At 39.4% G+C, this 24,085-nt stretch overlaps 4 protein-coding genes across 4 annotated transcripts; all 4 read right to left on the bottom strand.

The window, feature by feature from the left end:
* Positions 1-599: 599 nt before the first annotated feature.
* LOC146464118 (galanin receptor type 1-like) lies at positions 600-3,641 on the bottom strand. Its single transcript, XM_085083713.1, has one exon. The coding sequence runs from the start codon at positions 2,306-2,308 to the stop codon at positions 1,238-1,240; it is 1,071 nt and encodes a 356-aa protein (XP_084939839.1). The 5' UTR covers positions 2,309-3,641; the 3' UTR covers positions 600-1,237.
* Positions 3,642-4,667: 1,026 nt separating this feature from the next.
* Positions 4,668-7,731, bottom strand: LOC146464119 (neuromedin-U receptor 2-like). Its single transcript, XM_085083715.1, has one exon. It carries the CDS (start codon positions 7,557-7,559, stop codon positions 6,477-6,479), a length of 1,083 nt encoding a protein of 360 aa, XP_084939841.1. The 5' UTR covers positions 7,560-7,731; the 3' UTR covers positions 4,668-6,476.
* Positions 7,732-12,835: 5,104 nt separating this feature from the next.
* LOC146464120 (somatostatin receptor type 5-like) lies at positions 12,836-15,766 on the bottom strand. The gene has a single exon (XM_085083734.1). It carries the CDS (start codon positions 15,515-15,517, stop codon positions 14,312-14,314), a length of 1,206 nt encoding a protein of 401 aa, XP_084939860.1. The 5' UTR covers positions 15,518-15,766; the 3' UTR covers positions 12,836-14,311.
* Positions 15,767-18,617: 2,851 nt separating this feature from the next.
* Positions 18,618-22,438, bottom strand: LOC146464121 (neuromedin-U receptor 2-like). The gene has a single exon (XM_085083712.1). It carries the CDS (start codon positions 22,048-22,050, stop codon positions 20,836-20,838), a length of 1,215 nt encoding a protein of 404 aa, XP_084939838.1. The 5' UTR covers positions 22,051-22,438; the 3' UTR covers positions 18,618-20,835.
* Positions 22,439-24,085: the final 1,647 nt, after the last annotated feature.

Raw genomic sequence — 24,085 nt, forward strand, 5'->3', positions numbered from 1 at the left:
AAATAGAAATAAAATCACAGGTCAGCAAGAAAGCTGAAGCACAAATGCACACATAAAAAGAAACAAGAGGAGAGGAAAACGCTAATTCTACGCTATAAGGGAAGTCTAGAATAGTTAAATTTAAATATGAATATATAGTAACCCGGTATAGCAGGGTATCTTTTAAAAAAGGAACCTAAAAGCGTTGTCTCCTTTATTTACTGCGCATACGTTCTGCGCATCTCGAGATGATCCAAGAAACTCGGGTTTCTTAAGGACGGTGCCTACTAATACCGAAGTATTTTTGTGTGGTTTATGACTTTGCGGGAAAAGCAGATCTTAGCAAGGGCTATTGGAATGGGGAAAAAGAAAATTGGGGTAACCACACGTAAGTTTTCAGAGATACAGTAACTGAGATTCATTATGAAAGAAAATACAAGACATTGTTCTGTATTTTAAAGCAATTTTTAGAATATTGTTTCTTATAGGGTGCGTTTTTTGGGAGAATCCAAAAACGGATTTGTGATCTCACTGATCATTCGGATCCTGGTGCATCAAAGGAACCGACGAATCCTTGTCCAGAGTGGATTCGTTGGTTCCTTTGATACACTTTGATCCGAATGATCTGAGATCACAAATCCGTTTTTTGGATTCTCCCAAAAAAACGCACCCTTAATTATCTCTTAAAAGTGCATTGCTACCCCCAATGTTCTTTTTGGATTCCAACAGTCCTTGCTAAGGTCTGCTTTTCCCGCATAGTCATGATAAACTGCGCAAAAATACCCCTGTACTAGGGGCACCTTTCTTAAGTGCCACTTTCGTGAGAAGAAATGCGACAAATGGAACAAAACGTACATAAGATTGTGTACTATTTTTTCCACTCCTTTTTCTTCTCTGTTTTGCGCCATTCTAAATCTCGGGGCCAAGAAAACCGTTTCTCAGTGTCGTTTCACGAAAAGTGAGCAAGCTTTCATGCATCGGCCACCTTTTCAAAAATTTGGCTTGATAAAAAAAATATATGCAAATACGGCGTTAACCGCTGTTTGCCTTAGCAGGTTTCCGACGTTTTGAGAGAATTGACATGAACTAATCACCGATGTCAAGTTTGTTGAAATTACCAAGAGCGAATGAAGGTAACATTTGAATAATAAATAAATAAATAAATGAGTATTTCAAAGTCTCCACAGAGTGACTCTTTCATCCACTGTTTCCAAGTCGAATTGGAATTGGGATCGGAACTTGATGCCCAGTGAAACATTTAGAAGCGGAAATTCAATGAGTGCGAGCGAATAGTGTCCTGCGGGAAGATGTATTCGTTCAGCTCGACTGGACATCGACGGCCTATGTTTTTTATTTGATTTCGGAAGTCCGTGCTAACTATAGAATAAATAACAGGATTGGCTGACGAATTAAGTAAGATGAAAATCGACACGACATACAGGAGGTTTTCAAAATATTCCTGTGCGGCGATTGCTGGCCAAAACGCGCCCGCCAGACGAACAACGCTTAAAGGAAGCATTGTAACTGCAAATACCAGAACAACTGGCGTCAAAATTTTCTTGGCGCGTTCGTTCTGCCTGAGGCGAATGCTTCTATCTTTCATAGATTTGAGAAACACACTGCTTTTGTTAATTGCGCGGGCTATAGTGAAATAAGTAGAAGTTACGACAGCAAGAGGCAAGACGTAGGAGAATATAGTCAGCAATACGATATAGACTTGCGCCAACACAGGTGAGGGCCAAACTGGACCACACCATTTGTCTCCGTTTGGTAACTCGTGATATTTTACGATGAAGAAAAGTGGAAGAGCGAAAAATAAAAACGACATCGCCCACACGCAACCAGAGACAATCTTAGTTCTTTTCCGTAAAGTGTTCAATCTGTGTTTGCAAGTCTGCCGCACTGTGAACATTTTCCGTTTTCGTTCTATTGCGATCACTGCGATGCACCACACGGACGCACCAAAAAATATTTCGGGGACAGGGCTCAAGTAGAGACAAGCGAACTCCCCTAAAGGCCAGTTCAAAGGCAACTTTTCCTTGATAGCGGCTATTGGAAATGTCAAAAGAAGTGTACCGAGGTCCGCAATGGCTAAATTCTGTACATAAAAATCCGCAGGCTTTTTCTCTCTTCCCAGTCTGCCAACCACAAAGGCCACCAAAACGTTTCCAATTGCACCAAAAGCAACAATTGATACTTGAAAAGTTAGCTTTAAGATCTCGCCAATAGACATTTCCGTACCTTCAAAGATGCCGTGCGAATCATTTGTGGAGAAGTTCTTGTTTCCACAATGTGTGCTTGTGCAGTTGTAAATAAACCCAGCTGGCATTTCTGCAAACGTTGTTGGTGTAAACGATCCTCCTATGTACAGTTAATTATTCCATTGATTTTAAAGCCCAAATGATCATAAAAGAAAATCGACTATGTTAACCAGCCGGCACGTTCCGTTTCACTTGCCTTGGTTACGTGCAATGTCAGAGGTAACTTCCTCTCTTCCTGCCATCTGCTGTGTATCGCCGTTATGTTCTGACCTGTCTGTACTCAACTTATAGTTTGATTTTTTGAGACTGTTTGAAGAAAAAAAATCTCGAGTAGAAAGCGTGGGATTTCGATATGATTCGAGAACAAAAACTTGGCTCTCTCTCGTGTGCTTGTCTTCTTTCTGTTATTGCACAATGTAGTCCCTGCTTGCACCACCTGCTTGTCGCGGAACTTGAAAGGACACGTGTTCTAATTAAACAAACTGAAACAGTTCCTAAATTTCAGGAAACATCTCTGACAGCTAAAAGCATTAATATTTAACGACCAACTAACTCTCCTCTTGCCCAAATAAAGAGTTTTCACAGAGCGCAGAGGACTCAAATTTGACCGTAATTCCAACTACAGTCGACTCCCGATAACTCGAGATTGGTTCGAGTTGGCGCGAGTTTCTAGTTAGCGAGGGTTCGAGTAATCGGGAGTCGACTGTAAATTCAGTAAATTCACTGTGCACGGCAGAGGCATCGAAAATAGAATTTGTTGATTAGAAAATACGTGGGCGTGAATAAACAAAACAATGAGATATAGTACCGCAGCAGTTGAAATTTGATGGTCAGAAAAGAAGCCAACGACGAAATCATCATCGCGTCTCCGAAAAGAGAAGCTTTCCGAGAACGAGGAACGGGGCTTCTGCCTTGCGGATAACATTTCAACAGACACGACGCGTAACTTAACAAGATTTGGCGGTCATGTTTTCTATTTTAATTAACAAATTTGAATGACTATAATTAACAAATTTGAATTTACGCTTGGATTGTCCGGCGAATTTAGCCGCAGGGAAATACTGCCACATTTAATTTGACTTATGCCCTATTCACACCAAGGCTTAAACACGTTAAAAAGCTGTTTAGTTAAACACACTTTAAAATTGTTTCCTTCATAAAAGCTTCTTTCGGATTTGAATCCTATGTCAAAGCCAATGGTTAGCTTTCTGTTACCAATTTTAATTTTGTTAAACCTGGTTTAATTAAACATGTCTTGTTGGTGTGTGGGCTTTAGTCTCTGTGCCCCCCAGGTCTGCCACCTTTCTTGAGTTCGTGACATTTAACGTATTGCGAAATTGGGTTGGTCAGATATACAAAAATCCCGGAAATAAATGTTTCACTTCCATCTCTTTGGCTCTACTGTTATATTAAGAATTTGCATAATGACTAGCTCAGGGGCACCCAACGGATCATTTCGGTAAATTATCTGTTCGGGAGGCCCTTAATCCCCTACAATTTTCTAAAGGGAATTTTCACCACGAACTTTCGTGATATGGGAAAATTAAGGCCTAGTGTTTTCGGATTGATAAAAATGTTGTTTCGGGTACCAAAAAATGGTCAGCTAAGATTTTCTGAACGGAAATAAGACCTACGGTTTTCGGGAAATGGACAAAACTGATGTCCTACTAATTTCGAAAAGACTCAAGTTCCCCTAGAATGACCGAACAGATAAAAATATTATAGCGCTGCCTAAAATGAACTATAGAGCTTTAAAGCCACTCCAGATCGCCTAGAATAACGTTTCAAAGGATCTGAGAGAAAATTGTCGTTGAGTGCCCCTGCTAGCTCCCCGAGTTGGCTTAATAGCTTGAAAGCACCGGTGTTGCAGAGGTATGAATCGCGTCGAAGCCTGAATTTGTTTTGGGCTTTCTTTTCGCAATAAAATTTATAAAGTTGCGTACTCAGTGCTGGTCTCTTCACTTCACTTAACATCCAGTTTACGGTTGAACTTCATTGCTGCAAGCTAGCCGCGAATCTTATTGCAATAACGGTTATCAGGCCAGATATTTGGCAGCTAGGGTGAAAAAACAAATCTATTAAAGTATTGCCAAGAGGTAATTAGGTGTTTCTGTGTTGCTTGTTTGTAAAGACGTGTTTCTTCATTATTCATTTATTTTTTTGATGGTGCACATTAGTAACGCACGCCGGGAATGACGTTACCTACCACATTTTCGGCTTTAAGAGACTTACGAATTAGACTGCTTAAGATTTTTATCATGACCTGATACAAACACTCGAGAGGGGTTTGGCAGAGATAAATGGTATTTACATAAACCCTGGCCTTCAATCCCGCTGGCTACTGTTCCTTGTGTTTAGATGATGCAAGCACGCGTGTCGGTTAAAGCCTTCTAGATCATGCAAGCTCGTGTGTCGGTTAAAGCCTTCAATCCCGCTGACTAACGTTCGTTGTGTTTAGATCATGCAAGCTCGCGTGTCCGTTAAACGCGTGTTGGAGGGAGACCAATGCCTACGCAAAGACCTAGAAACCGCAACGGGGACTTTGCCAAGAACGTTAATTGGCTCTAAAACATTCTAGTCGACACGAAGGGCGAATTTACGCGCGTATTTTTTCTTCTTTTCTTTTCTAGGACCTTTCTGAAAATCACTTCGATGAGAGTCTCCATTTTTAATTATTATTACTATTATTATTATTATTATTATTATTATTATTATTATTATTATTATTATTATTACACTAGGAACAGAGGAATCTTTCAATGGAATTATTAACGCCCCTTCAAATGAAGGCTACGGGGTTTCTTTTTTTCCAATGAATTGGATTGTCAATTCAGTGGGCAATAACTGGCATCGTCGTGTAAAACAGGGATGAATATTTTAAAATTTGTTTTTCACGAAACTACTTTTTGACCATTTCAACTTGACAGCGTTTAACGCAATGTAAAACTGTTCAAATATGGTCTGTTTACAGTATACAGCAGATTTACATACGACTTACATATCAATATGTCGAATAATAAATAATTATCTCGCTCAATCTGGCGGAATATCGCCAACTCGGCTTATGACCTTGACGGCTAAGTGTCATCAAGCGAAAACAGGCAATGATATTTTTTTTAGAACACTAACCGTACTGATATGCTATTTGAAATTTAGACAGTATTTCAACAGCTAAACGTCAACTTGTTGTAAGAGTGGAAGTTCCTTTCAAACAAAAATTCACCTGCATTTGCATATGAACCAGACTCGGAGTAATTTAGAAGAAATGGGGCAGGCGAGAACAAGTTTGGCGGAAAAAATTAACCGTTTAACCAATCCAATAAAACAACACTGGAGGGGTTTTAGCTAATAATCAGTATTGACATCATCGATTGCATATGTTTGAGCGATGTGCAACTCCACCACCGTTAAGGGTTTCAAACTGTCTGTTAGTTCGTCGGTCGGGGTTTGGCTGATAGACAAAGTCACACGGCCTCTCAACGATAAGATTTGATGTGATGTAGTTGGCGCTGTCACTCTCAGTCCTGACCGGGACTCATGCAGTCTTTAACTCGCTCAGTGGCACATACCAAAGAGACATTTTGCTTCTTCGGATACGAGATTTGCCGACTCGTTCAAGCTTTTAGCGAAGTACTAAGAAGAAATATCAGTCCCAGGCGGCTTCATTTTACTCTTTGTGAGCGACGAACTTGACGCAGATGTTTTGAATGATGATTAAGCTAAGCCCTTTCGTGATTTCAGAAAAACGAGATCGCCTACGTTTTGGCACTTATGCCTCTTTCACTTTTTTTATCCGCCAAAATGACACTTGAAATTATCGGGGCTGTTTTTTAAAAACAGCTGAAGCGGAACTCCGGCCTGTTAAGCTTAGTTAAGAGTTCCCGTCGGCAAGGTAATTTTATCGTTTCCACTCCTACCCCCTTCAGTATCTTATTAATTAGTTCATCTACCATCTGCTTTGCCGAATTTCAATAGCTCTGTATATTCCTTTAATTTCCCGTGAAAACCCCGTTCTAAAAATAGGATTCTTGCTATTTGCTTAGGCCGTGCTCCATTGTATTGGATATTTTTACTTCCTTTTATGTATAGTACTTCCCGGTTAAAACCGAAACTTTTGACGTTCGTTTGGAGACAACGAAACAAATAAAAGGCTGATAGCCAGAATTGTTATGAACCCAGGGGGATTCCCGAACCAGAGGATAAAATTTTAAACAAAGATTAAAGCTAAGCGGAGAATTAAACTTGCAATCTTCTCGAACCAAAGAACATTAGTAAATTCTTTGTCTCCCTGCGGAAGACGCTGCTAACAGCAAAATAAATAACAGGGTTCGTTGAAGAGTTCAATAGGACAAAAACTGACACCACATACAGTAGGCTTTCATAATATTCCTGTGCGACGATTGCTGGCCAAACCATAATGATCAGACGAAGAATGCTCAAAGGAAGCATTGTAAGTGCAAATACCAGGACAACTGGAGTTAGAAGTTTCTGCACGCGTTTGTTCCGTTCGAGGCGAAGGCTTCTAGCTTTGACATGAGAATTAAAACGTTTGCGCGCTTCAGCTATCCTCTGTTGTTCCCTTTCTATAGACTTGAAGAATACACTGCTCTGATTTATCGCGCGGGACATCCTGAGGTATGTGAAGGAAATGATGGCAAGGGGCAAAATGTAGGAAAATACAGTCAGTAGTCCGATATAGACTTGCGTGAAGACAAGGGAGGGCCAAATTGGGCCACACCGTTTGCCTCGGTTTGGCAACTCGTTATATTCAACTACGAAATAAAGTGGAAGAGAGAAAGTTAAAAACGACATCACCCAAACGCAAGCAGCAGCAATCTTAGCTCTCTTCAGCGAAGCCTTGTTTCTATTTTGACCAAGTTTCTTTTCCACGATTATTCTTCTATATCGTTCTATTGCGATGACTGTGATGCACCACACGGACGCACCGTAAAATATTTCGGGAACAGGGCTCAAGTAGAGACAAGCGAACTCCCCTAAAGGCCAGTTTAAAGGCAATTTTTCCTTGATAGCAGCGAGTGGAAACGTTAATAGCAGTGTGCCGAGGTCCGCGATGGCTAAAGTTTGTACATAAAAATCCACTGGTGTTTTCTTTATCCCCAGCAGTCTACTAACCACAACAGCCACCAAAACGTTTCCAATTACCCCAAAGAAGGCGATCAGAATCTGCAAAGTTAGTTTCACGATTTCGACGGCAGGCATCTCCATTTCTGGCATTTCTTGAAGTGAATCATTCGATGTACACAAATTAGTATCTACGCAAGGCTTTTTTGTGAAATTGTGTACAAATTCAGTTGGCATTTCAGGGAAAACTAGCTTATAATATTGTCTTTAGTTTTTTGTTCGAGAGGTCTGAGTCGAGTTTTCCGGCCTTCAATAAGCTGTAAAAAAAACTTCCTCAGCCATATCTTTCTTGAGCATTAGCCGACGAAAATTGAATGAATAACCATTGGCCTTCGTTAGACGATACTGATATTACATTCCCCGGCTAAACCGAGATTGAGAATTTCTGAAAAAATTTCGTGTAAATGAGTAGTGGCATTAAAGTGTATACGTAGGTGCTTTGAAATGTCATAAAGACTCCGCCCACCTTCTTGTCAACGTCCATAAAGACGTACATGTTTTTAAATTACATGCTGAAATTATAAAACACCATATTTGACACCAATCATTGGAAACATTGTTGAGCTTTTCTGATGTGTAATACAATATTAGACGTTCTCAAAATGAAAGTAAAGTTTAATCAGTACAGTGAATGGTGATTTATTTATGAAATCGCGAGATCAGTACCAATCTATGCAAACTCGAAGGAAGGAAGTCTAATTAAAAAAATAATAATAAATAAATAAATAAATTATACAATTATTCTTGTCGTTGGACCGCCCGGTGGCGGATAAATTTGAAGCATATTGTTGTCAACTTCCTGTGAACATTTTACTGTTTGTCTACGTTGTGATATTCTGCAAGGAGCTTTGGACGGTGTTGTCAGCTACCTTAAAAATTTATTTACTCTGAAACAAAAATGTTTAATCTCTTCTTTATTTTTAGAAATAAATATTTTGGTAAGAACAACGGCTGTTAATTAAAAAGAAATTAATTAATGTCGGACGCAGGCAAAATTTAACACAATGATGAAGCCAAGAAAAAGAAATGCCAAACATACGAGACAGTTTATTTTGACTCTATTTTTTTTCCACGACAAAAACGACAAGAAAGAGATATCGTCATGAACGGAATGTCGTTAATTTTGTTCTGTGTTTCAGTATTGACAGTTAACAAAGTACACAACCGAGTCTTCTATGTCTTTTGCATCTTTTTCATCTTCCAGTTACTTCCTCTATGTTGGCTGCATTTCGTCAAGGAAACTTTCGTCTTCTCATCGGCGCTTATTTCCGTCAAACCAGTTTTCTTTCAGTTGCTGTTAAGACCTCCCTTGTTATTATTAGTAGCTTAAAACGTCCGGTCGTAGTTGTGTCTCTGAAATTAAACTGTCAACGCTGTATCTCGGAAGTTCCGCAGTATAAAAATATAAAATGACGTTTGGGACAGTATCCGGCAGGCCTTCTTTAATCATTGAAAATTGAAAGAAGTAATACGATGGAGCAAATGTCACTTCTGCTGAGATGAACCGGATAATCTTAATCTAGGCACACTGCTTCCTTCCCTTGAGGATAGACTTCCTAGTTAACCAATCAGAATTAAAAGAACTTCAAACAACTGTATTCACTAACACAAGTTACGAGGTAGCGTCTGAGCTATTCAAGGCGGACTCAAAGAAGAAGGAGATATTAAAATAGAACTGAGAACGAAAACGGTAACTATCGAAGCAATCCATGGTTAATCAGTTAGAAGTTCTCTGTGTGATGTACGGGATAGCGGAGCGGCGCAAAACAAAACAGAAGAAAATAAAAGAAAAAAAAAACTATAAGATTTAATATTTAAGACTTTAGACATTCCTTTTTTCTTTCCCTGCTCCCCAGGAGTTTTCATCCTGTTTCTTCGGTTTCCCTCACTCCACCAAAAACCAACACTAGTTGTAAGTTTCAATTCGACCTGGAACGTGCGGACAAATAACGTTTTAATTAACGAAGTCTTAGAACTCTTTCAGCTCCGTGGATAAAACAAAATTAGATTTTTTACCGTTTACATGTACATTCTTTACATCGTGTACGTAGGGAAACTCTTTGACTCAGCCAGTTGTGTATTAAACACGGGAACGAAAAAACGCATTTTATAAAACTGTCAAAATTCTGCGCGTTGATTGGCGCGTAGCTATTATCGATAAGAGTACAGACAATAATCAAAGGGTGCCTATGGCTAATTCGTGGATTAAGTATTTTAGAAATGAAAGCTGATTGCGAACTCGCGATTGCTGGAAACACGGGTCATCATAATATGCAAGACCTCTCTCACAAAGCCAAGGCTTTGTTTGGTGGCTTTTACTAGATAGCCTGTTCCAGACTTCAAGATAGTAATGTGCAGAGAAACGCACAGGGGTTGGGGAGAGAGAAGGCTCTCTCCTTCTTTTCTGCCACTTCCCCCTTTCCCAGATCACGCGCGTCCTATTTACCCTTGACCTTGTTTTCGCGACGTCCCTATTATGGGAGAGCCTGGCACAGGCTAATTACCAGAAGACATATGTGATGGGAGTTGGACTCTTTCTGTATTCCAAGGAACATATGTGACAGTATATATGCCTGTGCTAGGCCTCCTTGGAGGGTGTCATTGTTTACTGCTCTTTGTTATCGTTTCAATCAAGAAAGAAAAGAAGGAAAAGGGCAGTTTATTCCTTGCTTTTGGTTTTGGACTTTCTTAAAGAGACGCTTGCACTATTCTGAATTTGCTTAATTTGCAATTTCTTTAATTTATAAAAGATATTAAGTACTGATTGTGCAACTTTTCTATCTTGACTTCTCAGTTCCCATTTGCATAGCTGTACTGTTATGCACTTGTGTCGTTCTTTCCTTGTTATCAGCCCTGGCTCGACCACAGTAAATTTCAGGAAATGATAGGAATTCAGATTCTTTGTCCATAAATATACCTAAAGGTCTGTTTCCTTCACCCGGTGCAAAAGTAATAATCTTTTTGACATTTTCAGTCGTATCTCGTTCTTGTAATAAAGTATCTGTGACACCTGATGGGCGGTCTTCTACTTCACACCATGCATCATCATCATCATCATCATCATCATCATCATCATCATCATCATCATCATCATCATCATCATCATCATCATCATCGGTTTTAGAATCAGCAATACCGGTAGCTTCACTGCTTACAGATTGGTCAGTCTTCTTAGCAGGTTCTTCTAAAGGGGTCACTGGAATGAAGTTCATTTGTTTGATTGGTGCTGGAGTTTACAAACTCTTGCCAATCATCATGTTCATTTATAACTGCACTATTGACATTATTGAGCCAGTTCTCCTGGACACTTATATGTTCATTTTGAAACAGTTCACTTGTTTCAACAAGGTAATTTGCAGCTTTCAACACTTTTCTTGGTCTAACATTCTGAAACTGATAATGGTGCTTGTAACTTAGTATTCTTTTTAATTTGGTAGGAATGGTTTGTGATTAATTTATAGGGCTTGGTAGAGTGTTTATAACTGAATTCACATCAGCTGGTACATAAACAATATGCCATGATTAGATAGTTGTCCACGTCTAGGGAGTTCAAGTATTTGCATAAATGGTATGCATGGCGATATCAATCCTTCTTCTTAAGGTGTCAAGTTAAGACATTCAGGTTTCACAGGAAATCCCATTTTGTTCGCCTTGGAACATGCTAGTATTTTCCCATCACTTAGGTTTGAACGATAGGTTGAGCAAACCCATTCGGTATTGCAAGTAGATTTTTTGTGCACTTAGTGTATATGTAAGCATCATACTTTGTAACCGATGATCGATACCACAACTGATCACAGCAAGTACAAACATATTCAGTGCCACGCTTAATGCTATCACGGAAAAGACTGAATCACATCTGCTTCTATTGAACACCAACAATACGAATGTTCAGCTAGGTTCACGATACAGTTGATGAGATACTACTCTCAAAAACCAGTCACCTTCACCCCTAACATCTAATATTGACAAGCCATGTTGAGCTAATCTAGATTGCAGCAACATAAAAGCATCAGCAGGACCTGGGTTCAATTCAATGTCACCTGAAGTAAACATCTTTGTCCTTGAAACACAATACTTTTCTTGTTGCTTATTACACTTCAGGGGCACCCAACGACAGTTTTCTCTCAGATTCTATGAAACGCTATTTCAGGCTATCTGGAGTGCCTTTAAAGCTCTGTAGGTTCATTTTAGGCTGCGCTATAATATTTTTATCTGTTCGGTCATTCAAGGGGAACTTGAGTCTTTTCGAAATTACTAGGTCATCGTTTGTCCCTTAGGTCTTATTTCCTTTCCGAAAATCTTAGCTGACCTTTTTTCGGTACCCGAAACGACATCCGAAAACACCACGCCTTAAATTTCCCATATCACGAAAGTTCGAGGTGAACATTCCCTTAAGAAAATTGTAGGGGATTAAGGACCTTCTGAACAGATAATTTACCGAAGCGATCCGTTGGGTGCCCCTGACACTTTATTGAATAACTTACTTAAGCCACAATCATCATTAACACAAAGCAATACATATATATTTTTATGCTTATTAGGTTTTGTTTTTGCAATATAAATAGCATGAGTCACACAGCAGTAAGTTGAACAAGTATTTTTTCCATCCGACAAAAAAAAATCCTTCAAAAACAAGAGAGGACTCTCTTGTCAGAAATCATTGGAAAGAAAGTTTTTCATTGAAGACCAGTGTGGTGTACTGTACAAAATATAACGCTTAAGGCATTTTATACTTGACTTACTCTTTTGGAACATTTTAATAATTTTCTTACATTGTAATCTCGACGGTTCTCTGTCACAGCAGGCGCTTCCATATTTATGCGGTGAAAGCAGAACTTAGCAAGTGTTCTTCCTATCCAAAAAGAAAATTTAGGGTAACCATGCATTTTTCAGAGATAAATGTATCCGGCATACATTGCTTGTATTTAACTGTTTTTTTAGAATAATTGTTGCTTAATTATCTCTTAGAAATGCGTGATTACCCCCAATTTTCTCTTTAAATAGCCCTTTTCACGGTTAACTGTGCTCATTTGAATTACAATGAAATCTAGCATGTATGTGAGGCAATTTCGGGCTATTTTGTAGTTTTAGCCCGAAATTTGCCTCGCATCCACGTTGGATAACATTGTAATGCAAATGAGAAAAATCAACCGTGAAAAGGGCTATTCCAATGGCCCTTGCTAGACCTTGCTAAGATCTGCTCCAGTTCCCGCATAGCCATAAACCACACAAAAATACTTCGTTATTAGTAGGCACCGTTCCTAACAGGTCGAGGGTAAATTTATTTAATGCAAATAGTTATTAATTTTATAAACATTTTACTTAAGATCTGTCTGCCAGCTTCTTTCACAGTTGCCATAGTAATCATTGTCATTCTTAATTAACACGCTAAGTACCTAAAGGCGAATCAATGGCCAACAATGTCGACGATCATCAGCTGATCGTGAGAATAAAGTAAGCCAGCTCCTATTTGGCTTGATAGCTCAGTTGGTAGAGCACTGCACCGGCATCGCAGAGGCCATGGGTTTGAATCCCTTTCAAGCCTGAATTTTTTTCGGGCTTTCTTTTTGTAACTGCGTAAGTCACGTACTAACTGTGAGGATCTTTCTTCTATCTAATCTTTCATCCGCAGTTCAATATATAATGTTTCATATATTCATATCAAGCATGATAAAGTGATCGATTTGATTATGAAAATTACGGGTAGAATAATATTTACAACGTTTCGGTGTCCTCATGACACCATCATCAGGTCAAAATATAATGTTCAACAGATAACAAGAATCAGTTAATGTTCAAGTTCAAGTTCAAGTCCGTTGAGGCTAGGTGAAGAGCAAAAAAAAAAAAAAAGCAAAACTCTTCACCTAGCCACTCGCCTCGATTCCACGTGAGAGCTTTGAATCCCGCTGGCTATGGCAGTAAAGTCCCGCGGGTTGACTCGATCGAACGCACTTTTCTAATTTATGATTATTACTAGTATAATTGACATTATTATTAAAATTCAACACATCGTAACAATGCCCATATATGGTTATGATCCACTTAATATTCGTCGTCCGTCGTCAGCAAAAATGATAGGCAAAATAAATTAAGATCGTATCCAGCTTACTGACCTGCAGTAAAACATTGGTTTGTTATCAATGTGTTGAGTAAAACAATATCCATTTTTAGCAGTTATGCTCAGGCAAAATTGTTTAGAACATGCTCCCGTACATCAATAACTTTAAACCCCAGCAAACGCGGTTTATTTGTCTGCCATCTGCTTTTTACAGCTGTATATACATACATTGAATTTTCCGTCAAATTTAAAATAGGAATTACCTGAATTAAAATTATCTGTAGTCGCCATTAATAATATAAATTTGCCGTTAGCCTATTCTTCAGAATAATTACACGGCATTAAAAGGGGAAGTCTCATGGGGTTTTTGACTTGTTTGTTTAAAAATGGTCAAATAAGATCTTCACAGAGCTACAAAACAGTTTTAGAACAACGAGAGGAAAGAGTTCAACTCAATTCTTGAAAAAAAAACAACGGCAAGATCTGTTCTAGCACATTTTGAAAACAAAAATGCGTGAACTTGAAAAATGTTAGCCTAATTCATGTTTCAATCCATTCCGACCTACTCTGTGATCTCTACCCAGAGGCACTAATCGACAGTTTTATTGCACTAGGGTGATAATTTATCAGGAAAAAAAAATAGGCAATTTTTTATGTATCTGTTGACAGACACACATCTTGGGGTTTTGATATGACATCAGTCAAATTCGCTTCCCCTTCCCCTTTAAGAGTTTTAAGAGTTAAAAGCGCACGGTTTATGTGCATCGTACAGCACTTACAATATTTAAACGAGTATGATTTTATACAAACTTTACAATATTAAGGCTTATCATATGGCACAATCTTATGGTAAAAGGTAAATCCTGTTTTACTCAGAGTCTATTTTTTTAAAAATACCGACAGGAAACGACGAAACTTGTTGTTTCACTTGCTGATTAGAAAACTGATGACCGGAATCTCGATAATGTGAGGATCCCAAGATCGACCGAAAAATTCCCGAAAAGTTTACAGATCCAGCCTTTTTCCGACCGCAAATTAACTTCATTATCTTGCTGCGGAAACCCTTGCTAACGACAGAGTAAATTATAGGATTCGCTGAGGAGTTAAAAATGACAAAAACCCCAACTGCATATACAAGGTTTTCGTAATATTTTTGTCGTACGATTGTTGGCCAAAACGCAATGATCAAACGCAGAACGCTTAACGGAAACATTGAAGCTGCAAACACCAAAACAAGCGGTGTTAAAATTTTTCTTGCGCGCTTGTTTTGATTCAGGCGAGCGTTCTGCAGAGAAATTGCACGTTGTACATTTTCTCCCGTGCCTTGTTGTTCCTGTGCCATAGCCTTGAAGAATATACTGCTCTGATTTATCGCGCGGGATATCTGGAAATAAGTGAAAGATATGACGGCAAGGGGTATAATGTAGGAGAATACAGTAAGTAATCCTATATACACTCGCTCTAACAGAAACGAGGGCCAACCTGGGCCACACCATTTGCCTCCGTTTGGGAGATCACGATATTCAACCACAAAGTAAAGTGGAAGGCAGAAAAATAAAAACGACATCACCCAGACGCAAGCAACAGCAACCTTAGCGCTTCTCAGTGAAGCTTTAGTTTTGTTTTGACTAGGTGCATGAACTGTGAGTATTTTCCGATATCGTTCTATGGCGATAGCCGCAATGCACCACACGGACGAGCCGTAAAATATTTCGGGGACAGGGCTCAAGTAAAGACAAGCGAACTCCCCTAAAGGCCAGTTCAAAGGCAATTTTTCCTTGATAGCGGCTATTGGAAATGTCAATAGAAGTGTACCGAGGTCCGCAATGGCTAAATTTTGTACATAAAAATCCGCTGAAGTTCTCTTCTTTCCCGCTCTGCCAATGACAATGGCCACAAACGTGTTGCCAGTTACTCCAAGGAAGGCGATTAGCACCTGCAAAGTCAGTTTTAAGATCTCCGCTAGAGGCATCTCTGTTGTTTGAAATCTGGCGAGTGAGTCATTCGTTAGAGCCGAGAAGTTTGTACTTGGACAATGCTTCACTGTGCAATTCTGATCAGATTCAAGCGACATTTCCGCAACTTCCTTTGGTCAACCTAGCTTTAACGCCTACCTACGGTTTTTGCAGTGTTTGTTCCCAATGGACTAGTCTGCCGATTGAATTTCTTTTCTCGCCACGGGCAGTAGCAGAAACTCTTGTTGTTACTGATTCCTTTTCATAAACGAAGTTGGAGCGGCGGCAGACGCATTTAAAGGTGTGCCGGGCAGTCTAAGCCGAGTTGTAAAATTTCTACGTATGTGAGGAAGTCGTATCCTTCACAAAATGACTATGCGGATGTCTTGGCTCTTCTTAAATGCACCGCCTTCCTCGTTAGTACGATTGTTATAAGAAGATAGATATTTGCACGCTCAAATTAAGCTCAAGAATTTTGACGCAAACCAATACAGACTTTGCACATTCAGAGAGCTTTTTATCGACGTAATAAAATATAGGCCGCTTACGCTTCCCTATTCAACCTCGTGATAAAATACTAAATTACAAGGAAATTAAATTATGAATTCGAAAGAGGAAATTTGCGCGCCTTGATTGAAATCTCCAAAAAACTTAAATTACTAGTTAAGAGTGTTTATGAGCGCTGTTGTCATTGGATAAATTCACAATCTATTGCATACAACTCTCCTTCACTATTTTTACTGTTTATATTTTCTATAAAGGTAAGCAAGAGGTTGTGGTCGTTGTTTTCAGGAACCTTTAGTCTACGTTTACTTTTAAGCAAAATTTGTAAGATGTTATTTGCAATAATGGTAAATATTACGCACGCAACAGAGTCAACAAAGAATTTACATGTACGTAAAAGACCATTACAGCGATTCAAAACCCGTCAGCCATCTTCAAAATAAATAAAAAAGAGAAAAATGTCAAATAGACGGTTCTGAATCTGATTTTTAACGATATAATTAAAGAAAGCAGAATTTATATTATGGAGTGATTCTGACAAAATTTTTTCAGCGGAAATTTCCATTTAATATTTCAAGCCTCGTATCATACTGTGGTGTAAACGGGTTTGAGTCTGCGTCTTACACCAGTTCAAATTAAAGCTCTACCGTGGCCGTGTTTTCCTCTGGTGCGGGTCATTACTGGCTGTCCATGGCTGTTTCAACGTTTGCATCAGCGAGGATGAAATACTGAAGTACAGTAATCATTCATAGCGAAGCTCAGGCTACTAGCTTAGCAGTGTTTTTCTGTGGTGCCGATCAGTATGTTGTGCAAGTAGCGAATTCCAACACCAACGTTCTAGCCTACGGGTGCATGATGAACACTATGGAAACTGTATTGAGCAGTATTGGCCCAATACTTTCCTGTATTTATGCCCTTTTGGTATGGTGAATGAAGTGGTTCTCTGATCCTCCTAGCCGTTCGGTAAATATCATAAGACTGTCTAGATGTATTTCACCTTTTACCTCCGCTCGGAACCGCTTGATATTTAGCAACAAAGTACAGCAGAAGGAGCAAATGAAAAACGATATAACCGGCCTAGCAAAAGCAAGAACGGTCTAAGTTATTATCGATGAAGTCTTACGCTTTCTTTGGCAGGTGTTTGGGAACACTTCTCGATGTCGTTTGATAGCGACGATTTGCAAAGCACCACACAGACGCACTATACAGTCAACTCTCGCTTTGCAGACACCCCGATAATACAGACAGCAGCTAAATCCCAGGAAAAATAAATTTCAGACGTTTGACTGAAAAAAGTTTCGGCTATTACGGACTCTCGCTATTAATTAAGGACACCAACTAAAAATTTATTCAAAAGAGCACTCTTTAACTTGCTCAATATTAGGATCTGCCTTACACATGTTACAATACTTTCGTATCTTTTGATTTTCTCGTTTCCTCTCTTATGTAAATTTTTCCCTTTTATCTTAAAAACTGTAATTAACCCAAAGGGCACATAATTAGTTTACCTATATGTTTGCTCTTCTCCATTTCCCTCCTGTAGTTCTTAGTCTTGTAGTCTTGTAATCGTTGTAATTATTATATAATGGAGAAATATAATCGTTGTAATTATTATACAATGGAGAAATAGAGGAAAAATTAAATAAAAAATAAATTAAAAAAATCAAATAAAAACTCGCGGTCCCGAGGGTGTCCGCAATAAATTAAAAGGAGTTGGCTGTAACTGACATCGGGAACATGCAGGGCTCAAGCAAAAGCAAGTAACCTCTTCACAAGGCCAGTTTAATGGCGCTTTTTCCTTGATAGCGGCGGGAGGAAAGCTGTGTACCGAGGTCCCGGTTTCGTTGGCGTCGTACCGTAGTGGAACAACTTGTCTCCCCCCCCCCCCCCCCCTCGCGCGCTCTGTATTTTTCATGCGCCTGTCATGCCAAGCGGGCTGGTGGGACGATGACCTTTGAGTGCAAGCGGTATTGGTTATAGGCAACCGTTGAGAATTTAAACGCGTTATAACACTTTGTATGGGGAATAAAATATTGGTGATTCCGAACTTTAAATAATTCTAAATTTTAACTTTCATTCAATAAAATGAACAAAACTGACTCACCTCTGGTATATTCGCACGTTTGGGGGTTATTTTACCGTTTCCGGCCTTCTTTGAAATCAATGTCCACAAACTCCTGGACAAGAGAGGTACCTTCATCCTCTCTTGCTCCTGGATGATTCCACAGATCCCATTATTTCGCACTGAACAGAATCTTTCTTGTTTAGTGCTATGGTCTGCAAATTATTGTGGGGAAAGGCTTAGAAAAGAGCTCAGAAATGGCAAAGTGTAATGTGCCCAGCACCGGCGGCCATAGTGCCTTATCCAGCGGATAAAGTTATCCGGCCTATGAACGACTGGGGCCTAGCTTTTTGGTACCAGCTGACCAAAAAGTCTGAGGACTCTGGGTACGAGATTGATTCAGTATGACCCGAACTGGCTGACTGTGTGATCGGTCGAAATAGTTTTACTAGGCACCGGTACAAAAAAAATATATATATCATATACTGCTGAGAAGCCTTTTAGGCGGCCAGTATATCGATACCGAAGTTAGGGAGTACCCAACCTCTCTTCAGTGACTTGATTGGTGGATCAGCTTCCCTCAATGAAGCATTTCCTCGCCTTGTTAGCCAGGCACGTGTAAATACATCCGGGCATAAACTGATTAAATCCGTCACTTGTCTCGTGATTCTATATTTTCCTAAAACTAAAAGCAAACTATAAAATTCCCGTTTCGGGGCAAGTTTTACCGGCTTTCCGGTCACCGGATCCCTCTCGCAGCTGCCTGTTTGTTGGTTAGGATAGGGAGAGTTTTTGACATCAAACATCAGATTATGGTACATCAAATAAATAGACATTTTGACAATATGCCGGAGATTTTACATTTACGTTATCAAGTCCTTCTAGCACTAAGGACGCAAATGAAGGAACAGAGAATCAACTCTGTGGTGTGTGTTAAAGCGCTAAGGGAACATGACCCATTCATTTCCCACAGAGTTACCCCTAGTAAGGAAATGGGAGACCGCACGAGGTAAAGAATAAGTCTTTGACCTCTGGAGTCGGCGGTAAAAAACCCAAGTTCCCGTCGACCCCGGATTTGATCGTCCGTCAGCTCTTCCGCCGACTGAGCTACGGATACAATTGAAAGACGTCAGTTACCTTCTCCCATTTCCTCACTAGGGCTAACGTTCAGTAGGAAATTCATAGGGCGGGTTTCCTACATCTAGAACTGAAGAAAATCGTCAAATTTAAATTCTTTCTCTCGACTAGATTTGATTTTAAGTTTTGTTTTTGGTACAGAAATAGTTATCAACGCACAAAAGATTGTCATGTAAATACAGTAACTTGGAGTGGCCTTAAATTGATTTCAACTTGCCAACTGCCTTAAAATGTATCTTTTGCATTGTCCGCCGGCTGCATGTGATTGTCAAACCCAAAGCGCGAATTGTCTCAGCTGTGTTTGAATTTTTCTATCAATGTGAAAATTTTCAGCTATGAACTTGGCATTCAAAAATTAATGTAAAAAGTAAAATAAACTTCTACCTCTACCAATTAGCCTGGAAGGCAGACGTCTTGGCTGCTTTTGTTTCACCCGTCAATCTTTTTCCGGCAGGTGAAACAATAGACCTTATCACGGTTTTTGACGCCATTTTGTTTGACGAGTAGGCAAACAGGCTTGAAATAAAAGTGTTTGTATGGAAATCCGATGTCAAATATATATATTTCATAAAATATCGCTTCTGAAAAATTCATAAATTGGAAACTTTTGGCACTAGGAAAAGGATTTTAAGAAAAAAATTGGAGGGATGTCAGCTGTGCCAGAAAGCGTCCAGTCGTGTTTTGAATTTTCCATACATTTCCCTGTATTTTTCCCCGCGAACTATTTTTAGTAGCAGTTCCGGCTGGTTCGCTATACAGACAAACGTATGGAAAGTTCAAAACACGACTGGACGCTTTCTGGCACAACTACATTCCTCCAATTTTTTTCTTAAAATCTTTTTCCTAGTGCCAAAAGTTTCCAATTCATGAATTTTTAAGAAACGATGTTTTCAGTATGAAAATTATTTGACATCGGATTTTCATACAAACACAGTTATTTCAAGCCCGTTTGCCTACTTGTCAAAATGGCGTCGAAAACCGTGATAAGGCCTATAGGAAGCTTTAGCAACGACGACGGCAACGACAACGAAAGCTTCACTTGAAAATATAAGTTCGAGTTACTCGTACTACCTCGCGATTATTCCAATTCATTCAACTTGTACAATGCTTCAGAACTATGCGGGAAGTAAATTGATAGGAACGGGGTTTAAGTAATTAAGGAAGAAGAATGAAAAATTCACCGTCGTGTGCTCACGTTCTCCACAAAACCTTGAATTTAGTCATTTCACGTTGTTCTTTTGCTGATGACGGCAAAGAAATGTACCAAAACATAAAACGCACGTGCAGAGCGATTGTTTTTGCTCATTTAAACCTATGGTTTTGTGGCGTTCTCGTTGTCGTCGCCGTCGTCGTTGCTAAAGACGTTGACTGGATAGTGAGGCAGTCTCCACTGTCTTTTTTTAATGAAGCGGGGTAATTGAGTCACTGTCATAAAATTGCCGAGATAATGGAAAGTTCTTCTATGTAAGTAATTAATACCTCCTTAAAACAATAAAGAAATTACGAGTAGGACACCTTCAGGAGGACATGCAGAGGAACTGAGAAAACGTTGTTGTGTGATCAGCGCAACACCTGATTACGCACACACTTTTGATGCAATCAGTTCGAATCCAAAATGGCACAGAACGTTTAAGCTTTGTCAACAGTTCACACAGTTAGTGCTGATACTGATTCGGCATCTACCAACTCCGTCCATGCCATGTCAATAAATTTGGGGTCCTTTTTGTTCATTAATTAAGGCAGAGCATCTGATTCAATTTTCTTGAAAATTCCACACGGAAGTGAAAGAAACAATCCTTCAACCTGTGGAACTGTAGCCTGTTGACGTTTTTTCCAATGGAAGGATCGTACAAACGGCTGCGGGAAGCGAACGAAGGAACTGAAATTGATTGTCCATTCCTGACCCTTATTTAAATTCCTTATCGCTCGGCGAAAGTCCTTGCTTACCACAGAATAAATAACAGGGTTCGATGACGAGTTAGCCATGACAAAAACCGATACTGCATACAGGAGATTTTCATAATATTTCTGTTCGGCGATTGCCGGCCAAAATACGAGGATCAGACGGAAAACGTTTAAGGGAAGCATTGTAACTGCGAACACCAAAACAACTGGCGTTAGAATTTTCTTAACGCGTTTGTTGTGCTTGAGGCGAACACTTCTGCTCGCACTGGATTTCCCTCCAGCCATGACCACATTTCCTCTTTTCATAGCTTTGATGAATAAATTGCTTTTATTTATTGCACGGGATATCGTGAAATAAGTAAAGGAAACGAAAATAAGAGGCAAGATGTAGGAGAATAACGTCAGTAACCCAATGTAAACTCGAGCTAGCACCAATTCACTATCCCACGAGGGCCAAACTGGGCCGCACCATTTTTCTCCATTGGGGCGCTCTTGATATTCCACGACAAAATAAACTGGAAGAGAGAAAATTAAAAACGATATCACCCAGACAAAAGCAGTGATAGTCTTAGCTCTTTTCAGTGAGATGATGTTTTTGTTTAGAACAGGCGCTCTCGTTGTGAAGTTCCGGTATCGTTCTTTAGCGATGACTGTGATGCACCACACAGACGCACCGTAAAATATTTCGGGAACAGGGCTCAAGTAGAGACAGGCGAACTCCCCAAAAGGCCACTTTGAAGACAATTTTTCCTTCACAGCGGCGAGTGGAAACGCTAATAGCAGCGTGCCGAGGTCCGCGATGGCTAAAGTTTGTACATAAAAATCCACTTGTTTCTTTTTCCTTCCAAGTCTGCCGATGACAATGGCCACAAAAATGTTTCCAATTGCTCCAAAGAAAGCAATTAGTACCTGAACAGTTAGTTTTAAAATCTCACCAGAAGGCATCTCCTTTTCTTCAAAACTTGTGAGTGAATCATTCGCCAGTGGGAAATTTATGTTTTGGTAATGGGTTGCTGTGTTGTTGTATGTGGATTTTGCAGACATGACAAGCTGCCGAAGCTTTTTAGTGAAACTAGCTGGTCGACTGTAATCCGGCGCCTGAACGCGACGGTGTTCTTGCAAAATGTCTTACCACGGACGATTTCTAGCGAGGTATTTACCTTGGGATGCAGGATTGAGACAATGAAACTAACTTGAATCGATCAACAGTTTTAAACTGAGTGCGGAGTCGATCATCTGTCATCTATTTTTTTTCTATTTTCTTTTTGATCTGGCAAACGACTTAATCAAACTCATCAATCTTGTTCACTCTACTCAAGGCAATTTGCTCCATGGCAATGAAATGTCCTTGTTTGAAGGGTGTCTTGGAAAAGCTGCGTTGATTTGACGTCTACTAAGTAAATGCAAACATTGACAATACTAAAAGCTTTAATCAGAAGAAAGACCCTAGCAGTTATTTATGCAACTTGAGCAGTTGCGAAAAGAAAACGTCAAATTAAAATAATTGCATGAACCTTATTCGGACTCATGACCTTTGAGACGCCTATATTTTTTTTCAGGCTTTCTTTTCGAAACGGCTTTTAAAGTAAATAGCTGCGAGGGTCTTTCCTCTATTTAATCTTCCTCCCGCAGTTCAAATATATGTTTTTATATACTCATATTCAACACTAAAAGCTTTACTGATGTAATCACACACAGTCAACAAAAGCTTCCTTTAGGTACCAGCACTTTTACTATGATTCTTTTTAAAAAGTTAGCTCAAAGCGAAGGGAACATAAACTTGCAGATTATTTTAAAGCCAATACTTTATGCTTAATTTACAAAATTATATAAAAGCTTATAGAAAGAATCGGTCCAGATCAGTTAATGTAAGATTCGGCAATAGATCAAGTTTACCCTTCTAAAATTAGAAAAAAAATATTAATCTTTAAATATTTACCCTAATTTACATCACAAAATAATAAGGAGTTATTTTACTTAACAAATGAAATTATGGAGTCAAATAAACTTTTCGCTTCCTATATCATTTTTCTTTAGCTGCTTGGGTGTCGCTATTAAAGGTGACATGAAAAATCATTGGAAAGACCCGCCCAACACCGCCTGCAGCTTTTCATCACGACAAGTGAAGAACATCAAACGAGTGGAAGTTAAGAGGGTAAGCCGTGTAATATATGTTCAGTGTGGAAAAAACGTTGGCGAAAGTCCTATTTATCACACGAACTTTGATTATCAGGCTCTGTTTAAGTTCCATTCAAGGTCAAGGCCTCCTCCTCTGCAGTAGGTAAGCAGCAAAACTCGGAAAGGACTTAGAGGAAGCAAAACTGAAATGTGGACAGAAAAAGGGGTTCCCCTGGCTCTTCTTTTTCTCTCCGTTTGAGCGAGAAAGGGGCCTGGCTGTGGCGACTGAGAGGAAGTTTTCAGATGTAATAAAAACTAACTAGGGGCAATCATTTCCCGACGTTGTTAACATTCATCATACTATCCAGCAGCTGAAGCCCGTCAAGCTGGATCGGTCTCACAGAGTTTTTTTCCTACTGGTTTAAAACTGAGGTGTATGGATTACAGACTTTAAAAATGCGATTTTCTTCTTCACTAACTAGTAGGTCATCTGTACAAACCTAGACGTGTTCAGTAACCTTTGTACTAATTTACAACAGAAAAAAAAAATCATCAGTTCCCATTTCCTACTTTCCTGTAACTGGGTGACACCTTTATGGACAGCGTGTAGGCGTGACTGATGCAATCGTTCCTAACTTTGACTGATTTCAAGAATGATATAAATCTTGTCCGGCCTATTCCGGAAGCTAAGCTTGACTCAGTGCTGCAGCTGCGCTCATAGTTCGATTTAAAAATTTAAGAAAACGAGAGTTCGACTGATAAAAACAATGTATGAATTAATAAGTGGTTCGGCTTGGTCGCAAAAATGCTTTTTCACGTTTAAAGCTGCAAATTCCAATCTGGTACTGTACGGCCTCAGTATGTACGTAGAGGAGATTTCGTTGACCTGGTTAACACCATCTGCCTCTACGTTTTACTAATATAATAGGAGTGTGTTGGCAACCTCGTTTCCTTCTCCAAA

The sequence above is a fragment of the Pavona decussata genome, unplaced genomic scaffold, assembly GCF_977016875.1.
Source record: "Pavona decussata unplaced genomic scaffold, jaPavDecu1.1 SCAFFOLD_169, whole genome shotgun sequence".
Taxonomy (NCBI): domain Eukaryota; kingdom Metazoa; phylum Cnidaria; class Anthozoa; order Scleractinia; family Agariciidae; genus Pavona; species Pavona decussata.

Bases quoted from the DNA above. Each gene is read 5' to 3' on its own strand.
- LOC146464118 (XM_085083713.1), bottom strand. From the start codon at position 2,308: ATGCCAGCTGGGTTTATTTACAACTGCACAAGCACACATTGTGGAAAC.
- LOC146464119 (XM_085083715.1), bottom strand. From the start codon at position 7,559: ATGCCAACTGAATTTGTACACAATTTCACAAAAAAGCCTTGCGTAGAT.
- LOC146464120 (XM_085083734.1), bottom strand. From the start codon at position 15,517: ATGTCGCTTGAATCTGATCAGAATTGCACAGTGAAGCATTGTCCAAGT.
- LOC146464121 (XM_085083712.1), bottom strand. From the start codon at position 22,050: ATGTCTGCAAAATCCACATACAACAACACAGCAACCCATTACCAAAAC.